Raw genomic sequence first — 14339 nt, forward strand, 5'->3', positions numbered from 1 at the left:
TTCTTCTCTTTCTTTCTTTCTTTCTTGCTTGCTCATCTAGTTGTTGCAGATTAAAAAAAATGGCGAAAGACGTTGAAGGGGCTGAGCAAGGAGAGTTCTCAGCAAAGGACTACCATGACCCACCTCCGGCACCGTTGATCGACGTTGAGGAGTTGACCAAATGGTCGTTTTATAGAGCTGTTATTGCTGAGTTCATTGCGACTCTTCTCTTCCTTTACATTACAGTCTTGACTGTTATTGGCTACAAGAGCCAGACTGATGAGAACTTGAACACTGATCAGTGTGGTGGTGTTGGCGTTCTTGGTATTGCTTGGGCCTTTGGTGGCATGATTTTCATTCTTGTTTACTGCACCGCCGGTATTTCTGGTGAGTTTAACTTTCAACTCGAAAACACCACTATGCTACCTTCTAAAAAAGCCAAAAAAAAAAAAATTATCTTTTCGTTTGGTTGCTGAGAAAATGAAAGAAATTTGGTTTTCTATGTATTTTCTTCTGTTTTACTCTTGGAGTTTTGTCTCTTTAGAAAAGTACAACAACGGAAACTGTATTTTGACAGCCATGGCATTTTCTATTTCTACTGGATTTGAGCTTCTTGACCAGAGAAAATATATATATTAAAATTTCCATTAGATTCGCTTAAATAGATTTTTGTTTTAAAGTTTCATGTTTCGGCCAAAAAATAAGCATCTATGAACATCAATTATAATATATATGTTGGTCCTAATATATATTCAGCTGCAAAGTTGAGATATAATTTTTTATTTACTCAGTGACGAAGTATATTTCTAACTATGCACAGGAGGACACATCAACCCGGCTGTGACATTCGGGTTGTTCTTGGGTCGCAAGGTGTCACTCATCCGGGCAGTGTTGTACATGGTGGCTCAGTGCCTGGGAGCAATCTGTGGTTGTGGTTTGGTCAAGGCATTCCAGAAGTCATACTACAATAGGTATGGTGGCGGAGCCAACGAGCTCGCCGATGGTTACAACAAGGGCACTGGATTGGGAGCTGAGATCATTGGAACCTTTGTTCTTGTTTACACTGTCTTCTCCGCCACTGATCCCAAGAGGAGTGCCAGAGACTCCCATGTTCCTGTAAGCAGTTCATATTATAGCTTTAATTTCAGAATTATATAAATATATATCTCAAAAAAAAAAAAAAAAAAAAAAATTATAGCCCTTACTCCGTAGGAAGATAAGGGCCTCCCTACTATACTTCTATACTGGTATTCTAATTTTATTGAATAATTTAAAGTGAAATAATGATTCTTGTCATTTCTCATGTTTTTTTAATGTATAATATTGGTTATGCTTTTTATGTATCAACTTGTAATTGATTTTTGTTTTAGGTATGGGTCGTTTTCTTGATGACTTTGCCTTTTTTGTTCTACCCAAGCTATTGATTTGTGGGGGACTACACTTACAACAAAGATTATTACTTTTAAACATGAATAATATTTGTAAACTATAATCTAAACTAATTAATCGGTGATCATCAACTGGATTCAATGAATAATAAGAGTCATTACCATAGGAGTAGACAACAATAGTGAGACCTTGTGGTTGAATTAATTTCATATTTGATTGATGTTCTTTGTTTACCAAATATCAAGGTTTTGGCACCACTCCCCATTGGGTTTGCTGTGTTCATGGTTCACTTGGCCACAATCCCCATCACCGGCACCGGCATCAACCCTGCTAGGAGTTTCGGAGCTGCTGTGATCTACAACAAGGAGAAAGCCTGGGATGACCAAGTAATATATATTCACATTTATTCTTATTCCTATTCTTATTCTTATTATTTTTGTTATAAGCCTATCATCATAATATTTATATGACACTAATATTATTGTTTTGTTTTTATTAATGTTCAGTGGCTATTCTGGGTTGGACCCTTCATTGGAGCTGCCATTGCTGCATTCTACCACCAATTCATTCTTAGAGCAGCAGCCATTAAGGCACTTGGATCCTTCAGGAGCAATGCCTAAATGAATATTCTAAGATCATGGTGTTTATGAAAAGAATAACAATTATGGGGAGTGCAAGTATGTGTTGAGAGTCCTTTAAGCCAATCTCTCTTGCCTAATTTATTGGGATTAGAGGGAGAAACTAGAGGGCCATTGAATTGTAGATAACAATGCCTACCGTGTTTGAAGGGTTTATTTTGTATCCCTTTTGATGTTGCTTTGGTTGTACTTAAGTAGTGGTTTTATTTTTATTTATCCTTTTCTATTTTTATGTTTTAATTGTTCTCCTTTTTTTTTTTCTTTATTTAAAGGTGGTGTATTTCTGTGAATGTTCTACCCAAGTCTAGTAAATTAATTATCTGTTTAGTCACAATCAATTATGTTACTTGAACAATGACTGCTTAATTTAATATTACTATGCAAAATTTAAGCTAACTTAGCTATCACTATAAGATAATTATCGCTTAAGAAAATGTCTTTTTTTACTGTAAAGTTTGTTGAAACATCCTTTCAATTGAAAAGGATTAATTTTTTTGAACAATAAACAAACATATTGTTTAAACATATGAATATGCGGGTCCATAGAAATTTTTGGGTGTATTAATCAAGAAGTTTCGAATTCGAGTTTTTTTTCGGTTATTAATAGGGGGTAATTATTTAAATTTTTATCTGATTGGTAGTTTTAGGGTCTCGAAAAATTAGTTGAGATATGCGTAAATTAGTCAGATACCTCAATCATTAAAAAAAGAAAAAAAAAAGAAACATATGAAAATGCTTGTGGCGAAAAGAAGAGATGATAAGATGAGAAGAGGACACAAAACCCTCAAAATAAAAGCAATTTATTAAATTTCATTTGTATGTATTGAATAAAACACCCCTTATAGCACCCCACCTTGCAGAATCTCCCTATGTTTCTCTCTAAGATATTGCGACAGGTGTCTTAATTAGGTTTTCAATTCTAAGTGCTTGTTTGAAATATTTTAATATAAAACATGGCCTCATTCTACGCATTCTTATCCACAAACTATAAACAATTTTTAAACGGGGCATTGATCAAAGGGCTCATTATGACCATAAATAAATAAATAAACACAGTGATAGTGATAACCCAAATGAGAATAGATGAGTTGGCTTTTGTGGTGGTGGTTCTCGAAATAGAGATGATGCAAAATTGATTCTTCATCTAATAATACAGCAGTTGGTAATGGTGAGGACAAATGAAAAAGAAAATAAGTTAGGTCAATAGCTGAGTCTTGAGATTCCTTGCTTTTTAAAAGGTGGAATAATGAGTGGAATTATTTACCTTATCTTGTGCTTAACTTATGCTTCCAGGTCATTTTCTTAAGGCTGAAGTAGGTAAGGTTTAGCTCTTTGGTGATGCATATTTTCGCTTAATTTAATGGAGAAGATATGCTTGGCTATTCATGTCCCCTCTTATCTCTTTTGTGTAAGAATAATTCTGATGGACAAAGTAATATTCCAACCCATCAAATTCACGAAAAATTGTTTTATTCCCACTGCTTATGCTTAATAAAAGGAACACCACACCTAGCATTGATTTGACACTTCTCCTCTTTCTATTTAACTTTTTTTCAATTATTGATTTAGTGATCTTGATCATATTCTCAAACAACCTAATTTTACTATATATGGGTTAATTTGCTTATTGTATTTCTATCTCTTTATTTATTTTTATTTTTTTATTGGTGACCAGGTGTCCAGTCAGCTATACGTACTTGACTAATCTATAGAGTCTTGAAGGTAACGACTGGATATTCCCTCTAGTGACCACTATTAGCAATTGAGAAGAATCGAATTCAAGATTGAGTAATATACCAAGAGTCCTATCGCCTACCCACGAGGGAAGGTTTTGTATTTTTTTTTTTTTTTTTTTGGTTGAACCTCTTTTTTAACCTTTGATCAAGTATGGTAAAACTAATTCAACAAGAAGTAGTAGAATTCCATTATAATTAGTTGAGCTGTAGTAGTGATGGGCATGGATCAATCCTATACCTAAAGTCCAGTCAAGCACTATAATTCTTTGTCTTAAGAATATTTGTAACCTTAGCAAGAGGACTTTTGGGGGCCTTCTAATAATTTAACATATATTAAAAGATTATTTCAAATTTATTTTCTTATTTTTTGAGATGCAAAATCACCAGGAGATGGGGACGTAATCAGCAGGCTAATGGGGTCAGGTTGGGGGGGGTGTTGTGTAGAGAGCCTATACAAGAAGCAATGAGTGGTGAAATGAGGAATTTCTAATGTCAGGATTGACCGGAAAAGGCTTGAGAAGTCACAACCCAAAAGGTATCGGTGGCCGGTGATTGGCGAAGTAACGCGAAGTAAACAAATGACGTATGTAGGGGTTTTGGTGAGAGGGTGAGGGGAGGAAGATGGTGGTGTCGGGTAAGGCCAACAACGTCAGGTACATGCCGAAAAGGTCGGAAATGGTTGTCGCAATGGAGTTGGGTTGCGAGATTCATCAAAATCAGTCAAAAAGAGCTATCAGGCTGGGGAAACACTTAGGAAATGATTAAGTGATGATGATCTAGTCAATTTGGTGAGGAAAATGATCGAAATCAGTTGGTCGGGCGAAAGAGGGGGTAGAGATGATTTATGTGATATCGAATTTGGAATTGAATTGGGGGTAAGTAATTTGTGACATGTAAATGATCATTTAACCTTTTTTGTTAAAAAAAATTTAATGTGTTAATTTAGGGGGAAATTAAAAATATGAAATTAGAGTTATAAACTTGTTATTCATCAAACTTTGGATGTGAATATATGTAAACAGTTTATATAATTTGGGCCTTTGGCCTTTTTGGCCTGCCTTTTTTTTTTTTTTTTTTTTTTTTTTTTTTTGTGTGTGGGGGTTCTTGGATAAGAAATTATATAATATTTATAAAAATTTGAGTCCTTTTTTATTTATATTGGGGCTAGGCAGATGCCCCACCTGCCTACCCCTTGAACCGGCCCTAAATTCTTGATAAAGTTAAGAGTACAATTCATGATCTTATGCCACATTCGATCCTTATTCTTGAGCTCCTAAAAGTAAAAGCTCATTATAGGAGCATGTGTTTGCCATTAACACAAATTCTCAGTTCCCTTGTTCATGGCCCTGTTTTGTTTCTATCCTAAACAATAATATAAAAAGTAGACTTTAATGAGTAAACTCCCACTTCCTAATCATTTACCAGTTATTTCAGGTTAATGAAGAAGTTTTTGGTTACAATTGGGAGAATTGTACTTTGCACTTTTTGTCCTTAGGATTAGGGGGAATGAGAAAATTTAAAGTATATCTTAAAACGTATAAAAATGGAAGTTCCCAGAATCAGAATTCAGTTTCAGGCTCATTGATTAAAATTTTCTTTTCTTGGGTAGGGTTGGTGAACCTCGGGTTGCGTTTCTGGTCATTAATTAACTCTTAGCCCATGACAATTTCACGCCATATTTATAGTCATAGATGACTTTAAAGTTTTCCCACAAGTCCCTAAGCACAGATGTCTATCACCAATTCACCATCGTTTTAGCGCTTTTGTTTTAGGTTAACTACTTTTTTCACCCAAGTAAGATTTTTAATCGAAGATTTAAGTCATTTTATTATTTAATTTATTTCAACGATAAATAAGATACAACTCAATTAGACTATTGAGATTTTTAAAGAGAGAAGACAATAAAGTTTGGTAATAAAATTAATTTTAATGATTAAAATTGATGAAATTGATTAAGAAGAGATGGTTACGCAAACTTTAACGCTTGATTTCGATGATTGATAGAGCCAATGAAAGTAAGGTTTGAGGGGTTTTAGTGAGTGATAATTAGAAAAAAGACTGGTGATGGTGTAAGGTTGCAACGAGTTCAGAATAAAATGGTATAACATTTAAATAATAAAATAATATTTAAAAGTTGTGGTGAAAAAGTGCCATTAAACCATATTTGGGTGGAAAAAGTCGTTTACTCTTTTGTTTATGGTCCAAAACTAAAACTGCAATTTGGAGCTCGGCCCATCAGCTCCTTGGTATCAAAGTAAGTCAATATGACCCTGTGAATGGCTTGTAGAAATGGTTGAAGAAGGATAGCTCACATTCAAAACCCAGAAATTGTAATTCACTTAATACATGTAAACAAGGCTTGTGGTTGAGAGAGGGGGAAGGAATGTGAAAACATGTGAGCTCTAAAGCCCATTTAACTCAAACAAGGATCTTGTGTGAAAGTTAAATGGGCCTCAGAAAGAATCAGAGGGAGAAGTCACCATCACATTGAGAAAGAAGATAACAGTCTAAGGTAAACAGCGTGAGGAATGGCATGATTTAATTGCAGTGGAGAGAAGTAGAAAAGAGAGCCTTGATTTCAAAGGTAGCATGCTCGATACATCTGACCTGACCTGACCTCGTCTGCAATAATATATTGAAAAATTGAAGGCCACCTTATTATACACTTGCACACATCAAATGTTTTATTATTATCTGTATGTATTCCTTTACTGATCCTTCAAGCTAAGAAATACCCCATGCTCCATATTACTTTAACAACAATGCAATATCTTTTGCTTCTGTCATTATCATCAGGATTGTTTATATCATTAACAGTTCTAAGCCACACTTGTTGAAATTCATGTACTTGTAATACAATTATGTTTAGATGAGATAAAGAATATGATTTTCCACTCATTAGATGGAATTTTTTTTTTTTCATTAATGTTCACATGTGATATACAGCATGAAAACATCATTGGTATAACAATACCATTCATAAACAAAGGGGATTAATTGATTAAGTGTAGTATATGATTAATGAAGTACTAGCTCTGCTCTTGCGTGTTTAAGAAGGCACTCAAACAAAAGAGAATACATGATTTCAAGAGCCACATGGCTAAAGCTATGAAAATGGTGAGTGACAAATATATCCTCTTTTCTGTAACTTTCTCTACCTTCCCTCACCTGGTTGCAAAATGGTGTTGATAGAGAACAGAGGAAATGATAGAATAAAAATTAAATATATAACACACCACCAATGGTCTGGTGGTAAAAGAGCAAAGTGATCAACATGGATTCTTGAATTTGAGTCTCTAGGGCTGACAGGGTGACTATAAGAGATTCTCGGTCGTTCATTTTAGAGTTCAGGGAAGTAGTTGGATGTATGTAAACTGATGGGACACCGGGTCAACAAAAAAAAAAAAAAAAAAAAATATTAAAGATATAAGAAACTCAACATATTCATCAATTATAACGCAAATCTAATAAAAAAATATTAAGACTTGCCTTTAAAGTGATTACTTAATCTAAACATAGTATTCAATGGGGAATTTGGAATTCATATAAACTTGTGGCATGTTTTCCAAAAAGGATAGCTTGAAGAGGGCAATTGAGGGAATCCATTGATTTCACACCAAGATGGCAAAGAAATCATAATTCATCATTTTGTTCTCTACTTTGTAACAATTGTACATCACCAAAATTCTATCCCAAGCAACAACCACTTCCAACCCACATATAACATTTCAAACCTTCAAAAATATTTCATACAAAAACAACTTTTGCTTAGCTTAAAAGTCATCCAGGAGTAAAAACAAGTGAAAAAAACTATGAGTCAACTAACTTCCCTTTTCCTCTTCTTTGGCTCTCTAGCCTTTTTCTCCTTTGCCAGAGCTCAAGACAGAGCTCCACAGGGCTGCTTTATGCAAATCCCATGACTTTCCACTTCAGCAGTTGAATTCTTTCATCCGAAAACACAAAAACCTGAAACCTTTAACCTTGCGCTCACTATTGTTTCCATTACCATTAGCAGCTCAAGTGGAGGCTACTAAAGCTCATGAAAGCGAAAGCTCAAGATTTCCAACAGTGGAAGCAGAGTTGCTGGTCTTGGGGTGCTGTAGCATTGTGTTTGGTTCTGTATTTTTTGGTTCTGCAAATGGGTGTTTAACATATAGAGTGATGATTTCAAAAGTGGTATTATGTTCAGTTACAATTTTTATTTGTCATAAATTATAAGGTTTTAATGAGTTAGATGAAGCCTCGCTCGTCATCTCTGCTCTTCTGTATTCTAATCCATACCTTCTTGTATGCATTTATTTTTGTAATGTGGGTTATGGAATATATGTACTCGATTTCACGTGATGAATTGTAGGTACTCGAAAATTATATGAGTATAGTGTTTAAAGGTGATTATGTATCAATTAAAAGGGTGATTGAATCATTCAACATTATGATTGCAAGCAATGGGAGAGGGAGACAGAGAACTGTAGCTCCTGAGAGTCAACAAAGAAATCATAATATGTCAAACAACTGTCATGTTACCGTTTTAAGACATTGATATTATACGAAAGATATTTTTGGTAATTATGGCAATAAAGCAATTTAATACGGCCAAAAATTGGCAACCGAGAAGTTGAAGAAAGAAACACTGTTTCTTGACTAGATATAATGAGTTATCAGTTTAAGCAGTATATATTTATTTTGAAATGTTTATGTTCAGTTGCAGTCCCCTTGACACCAAATGCATCACTGCTGATCACATAGATGCATATGGCCTAAGACTATTTTAGAGGAACTCCTTTTTTTGGAACGGTCTAATCCTCTATTACCACCAATGACCACCTGCCAATCCAAATATAAACTAAATATATGATTTATTGGAACAGATTACTTAATATAACCAAGATTTCACTTCTTTGTTGCTCTTATAGCATGTGCTTCTCAAAGTGACAAAAGAAAGAAGCTAAACTTACAGTATATAGGTGGTTTGTCCATGGTCACTTGGTCTCAATTGCAAAGGGACTTTTGATTGCTTCGGACCCAGTTAGGTGCAAGAACCCAAGCGTAGACCCAATCTGGTTTTGCTCCGTCAAACACTGGGTCCAGGCCCTGTAGTTGCCATCACTGCCTCACTTATAAACATTTCATGAATGAGTAATGGCGGAATCAGGATCCAACAAAAAAAACTGACAAACTTCGGGTCCTTGTAGAAACTGTTGGGTCGTATTGAACTGTATCATGTGCATTCTCATGTTGAAATAACACAATTGTCTAGTTCCTGCAACGATTTTTCTAATGATTTCTAGCACTAAAACAAGAAGAAAGATATTTCAATATTGATCTTGCAAACAAACATTCACATTAAAATAATTAAAAGATATCTCTTGTTCTGCACTCTCTCATGAGAATATTTAAGTTCTGTGCAAGTCAATCAATTTATTTACAGTTGACAATGGTAATTTGCATCATATTCAAAGATGAGTAAAGAAAACAATAACCACAAGACATTTATTATACAAGTCCTTAAACATGGACATCTCAGGGTCACAGATGCATGTCCCTATTATTCAAAAAATGTAGGAAAATAACAGATCCAGGCAAGCCCTACTTGTATAATTGTCACAAAAAATATATTGATCCATACAATGGCAGTGAATTTACTCCAACACCATACCCATTTTCGAGAACTAAGAGTTGCAATCACAGTCCAAAAGTCTGGTCTACAGGCTTGTTCCATAATTGTGCAAACTCTGAGGTGTTTTCTTTGCAAATATGGCTTCTGTCTGGAGAAGTTCAAAGTAAAAGTGTTAGAACATAGCACTACAAATGTGGATTTTAACATAAAGAAATTCTGGTAGTCTTGCACTTTCATAATATTAGACACTTCATTATATTACCATGAAGTTAATGGTTTCTCACTCACGGATGATAATTCCCAGTAATTTAGACAATAGTTTCATAGTTCTATAATACCTACATTTCTGTAGAAATCAAAATCTATGATCTGAAGCTATATGAATGCAACTTCAGCACTACGATGCAGACAGTCATCAAATAATTTTATCAAAGATATTGCAAGGGGGAAAAAAAGAGGCATGGGATACATTTTAAAAACCCAATTCTAACAAGAGATTTTATTCCAATGCACCAATCTGGCCTCCACTCATTCTCTCCTATTCACCTTCACAGCATTAAGTTAATTGCATCATCTAAACCCATTGATGCTAACAGAAAAGGGAAGACCACCCCATCCATCTATCACTTTTAGTCGCTCATGGATACCAACAGTTTGAAAAATCACCAGATGAAGATTATCACGTTATCTAAAACTTCTGAGCTTGGTCAAGTGCAGATTTACCACCCACCAAAACAAAAGATATCTAAACCATATAAAGAGAATACACAAAACTACTATATTGCCAACCAAGAAGTTATGCAGAATCCGTTTTAATTACCAGCACCAACACAACCACCTTTAAGCAGAACCTGTATATCCTATGTATATAACTTAAATAATCCAATCGGTTATAGAGTTACGTTATGGCGAATTATAAGCAACTAACAATCCAACATTCTCTCTCTTTTACAAGCAAAGAATCATTGATCTCTTAGTGGAATTCGATTTAGAAACAAGGGTCCCCGTTAAACCTACATAGTTTCAGAGGTAGCAAACCATAAAACCAGACCACTCAACCAAACCTCAGGACTAAATACATTACTTCTTTATGAAAAGAAGTATTATCCGATAAAAAATATATTATAAAGCACTAGACAGAATTGATCCATGAAACCTCAAAAATTATAAATAGGAAACCAAATGAATATAAGGAACCTTGAAAAATACTCTATTGGGAAACCTGAGAATAGAAAGGCTCTTATAAAATAAATAAATTATCAAGCACAAGTGCAAATTTATTTCTAGGTTTGAGGAACAAAACCAACAGATAGCAAATGTACCGGATTTGGAAACCAACTTGAGATTGATCATCGCCAGGATGAATAGATGCGTTCCGTTGCTCAAAAAACAATTAGTCAGTAACCTACGCACAAGCACTGCACCGAGCAATCGCTCCTGCATTTCCCAAAATAAAATACGGCAAAATTAATACTACATTACCATGAGTAACATGATCGATTAAATAAGGACCCAAAAAAAGTATAATAATAATCGAATGAAGAATTGGTGATGAAAGAACAGAGGATTGCCTGAGCGAGGACGCTTTACATGGTTAAACCGATTGCTGTTAGTTGATGGGAAATAACTAGAAAACAGAATGTTGGCATAGATGGAGCTATGGAAAGGTGCCAGGCCAGAGATGCCCCAAAGAACGTAGTGGCCGTGGGCAAGTTTGGCCCATCTCTTCGATATTTCTTTTATATAGAGCATTCCAAATACAAAGGCATGGGGGGGGAGGGGGGGGGGGGGGGGGGGGGGGACCGGGAACCCTATCCCACTCCCCTGACCATCCCGGCCATTCCACTGGCAGGGCTGGCCGTGGGGATGGAATCACTCCCATCTCGTCTCCGTCACATGCAATCGAGCATGCAAGGGAAATTTCACCATGGTGGATTTTTCCCACGAACGAGGAATTTTCATGTGGGGATTTAGCCAACCATGGTATCGAAACGTCCGGGGGGGGCATGTTCTAACCAAGTAATGTTTAAATTATCTAAGTTATTTTACCTTTGGAGAACTAGCACCGTTAGGTATATAATTTACAATTTGGAGCTGTTGGTAATTTAGTAATAATTCATGTCAACACGATAAAAGTTAAGGTCTCAGAAAATATACTAAATCTCTTAATTCTCTGTAAAATCGTTAATTAAGAGTGCAAAAAGCAATAACATAACTTACAACCATATAAACTAATTTAATGTCACTAAGTTTAGTTAATCCACGTTAATAATTAATTTTTTATATAAATTACTATAGAACTAAATTCGTCTTAGACATGTGAATTTACTCTAGGTTAAAATTATTACTTATTTAATTGTATGAAAGGCGTCCACTTCTCGCTTAGCTAAAACCTGTTCATTAATTAATTTTTCATAAATAAAATAATATCTATCTAATTTTAAATAATATTATTAAGTAAATGCTTTAATTATTTCAATTGTATGTGTGAAGACTTTAGATCCTTAGTTATCTGTTACTTAATAATTTTTTATAAAATTATAGAACGAAAATTCTTCAATCTTAACTCTATATCTAGTAAATAATGAATAATTTCATAAAACACTATCTCCACTACATCTAATAAATTAGTCCATTTGTGAAGATGAACAAATCTCATTATCCCAAATTCCCACCATGTGTTCAATTAAATCATATTTAATTTATCAATTAATTATTACAAGCTACATGAACTGGATAATTTGTAAGTTGTTAAGTATTAGTATAATTACTTATATTGGGTTTGCTAAAATTGTATAATCTAATCAATCTATTTGGGTACATGTATTATTATTTTGTGAAATTCACAAAATAATAATACTATATTAATTATAAACTTCTCGTGTAAGATATTTTTTCTATAATTTAATACAAACTTAAGAAAGATAAATAAGAATAAATATATAAATTTAGCATATACGAAACCATATTTAAACTTATTTTATATATAATCTCGCAAGAAGAAAAAAAAACACAAATTCTCAATAAAAGAAAGACGGGGCGGGGGTCGCGCAGGTTGGGCAGGGTTGATGGTTAGCGGTGCAGGGATTTTTTTTGAAGACCCATTAGCCCTATCCCAATAGTTCTGGCATTCCCACCCACTTGGGCCGGTCAGCCGGATTATCGCAGGGTAGAGCAAACACCCAGCCCCTAACACCATTCATGTTTCAATATCATTCCTGCATTGTTTTCTACAAAAAGATTCCCTCTTCTTTACTCTCTTATATTATACTTTTGTAGATAAATAAGAGAATTAATTTATTACCGATATATTATTTTTTTTTGTCTTTATTACAATATTAGTGGAATAAGAGTGAAAAGAAAAATCTGAAAATGTCTTAATACTTCTTGTATCTTTGTTAAGGTCTATCAATATGACATCAAAATATGTGAATAAAAAGTATGTTGTGCGTGAGTTTGCGTAAAGTTCGGAAGTTTTGGTAGCTCAACCAACGTTAGCTCGCTGGTACAATATAGAGCTCGCAGTGATCTAAAGCTCGTTACATCTGAAACTCATAAGGGCATGAAGCTCGAAAGTGCTGAAGCTGTGCGGACCTACTTAATAGTTGTTTACAAGTCAACGGGATAATCTTATCTCCTAATATCTCAGAGAGACAATAAGACATTCGATTGTCCCAACTTTGGTGCACAATCTAGAAATCACGGGATCATATCGAGCAAGATAGTATCCCAGATTTGTCGGCTTACCTATTCGAAATTCACCTATAAAACCCCAAAAAATAGTTGTAAAGGGGTTAGAACATTGTTTTAGGAAAAATAAAAATTATTTGTAATTCTCAAACAATAAGAGAAACATGGTGTAGAATTTAAGATATAGCTTGCCGAGACACTTTAAATAATTGCTCTGGTTCTTCTTTGTCTACTTTTTTCATTCACTGCGATTTTTCATGAGCACGCAAACATTGTTCGAATTCCGTCAAAGTCAATCGGATCTCTCTGTTTGTTAAAGTTTTCTATAGCAACAAAGTAAAGTGGGCCAAAAATTACGAATTAAAAGAGTGTAAAGAAATGGTCAAGAAACTTATCATCCATAATCTCTCCAGTTGAATGTATATATCCCTATAATGTATGTAGTGTTAAAACAACATTCATTTAATTTTCCAGTGGGGTGGAGCCACAGTCCTCAGGTCTTAAACCGTGCTACATCTTGAATTCATAGTTTATCGTATTTGATTTAAATGCTGAAGAATAAAATCAACTGCAATCCCTTTTGCCAGAGTGAGCACAGAGGGAGCTAATCAGTTTGAATTCCATTTTGACTGGTGTAATGGCATGGTGTGGTTACATGTGATCCCCCTGTCAAGTGCCAACGCGTCCAATGGAAACACATCATCTCTTCTCATGTGAATGTCACAGTTACCCACTGTTGAATTGAAATGAAATGGCCCTTATGTCTTTGCCTCGCTCCAGACAAATACTTGGGAGCAATTAAGAGCAGAGCCTCCTGAGTATGACGTTTCATGTCGACCCACACACCAATACCATCTACTCTTTGTTTTATGTTTTCACTTTTTAGTAATATATTCTCCAAACACGAACACCCCATTTTAGGTGCATTTTCAATTATAAGAATATTTTTAACTGATTAAACTTATGAATAAGATATGGTTTGTTTTAGAGATTCATATTAAGAGATATAACCCTGGTTTTGAAAATCGTTGACCACAAGTTTTGAGGGAATTGGTCCAGGAGAAAAGGCAATATGGTCATTAGAAAGGAGAGTAATTGAGTGGCATGGCATGTGAAGAAACCAGAAAAGTAAAGTGCATTTTGAAGAACTGTTCTTTTGCCTAATATGAAATTCGGTCCCACTTTGAAAGAGTGTATGTGCATTAAATGTTCGTAATTGTCTTTAGCCGCTTTTTTGGAAGTTTTGGTTCTTCAAGGCATACCTACTAAGGAGGCCTCAGCCTCTGGGAA

The 14339-nt window shown here is 34.7% G+C and overlaps 1 protein-coding gene across 1 annotated transcript; it reads left to right on the forward strand.

Moving 5' to 3' along the window:
• Positions 1-2337, forward strand: LOC116105008 (aquaporin PIP2-7). Its single transcript, XM_031391426.1, has 4 exons — positions 1-366; positions 800-1095; positions 1614-1754; positions 1875-2337. Exons 1-4 carry the CDS (start codon positions 60-62, stop codon positions 1986-1988), a joined length of 858 nt encoding a protein of 285 aa, XP_031247286.1. The 5' UTR covers positions 1-59; the 3' UTR covers positions 1989-2337.
• Positions 2338-14339: the final 12002 nt, after the last annotated feature.

This window comes from Pistacia vera, unplaced genomic scaffold, assembly GCF_008641045.1.
Source record: "Pistacia vera cultivar Batoury unplaced genomic scaffold, PisVer_v2 Contig491, whole genome shotgun sequence".
In the NCBI taxonomy this organism is placed as follows: Eukaryota; Viridiplantae; Streptophyta; class Magnoliopsida; order Sapindales; family Anacardiaceae; genus Pistacia; species Pistacia vera.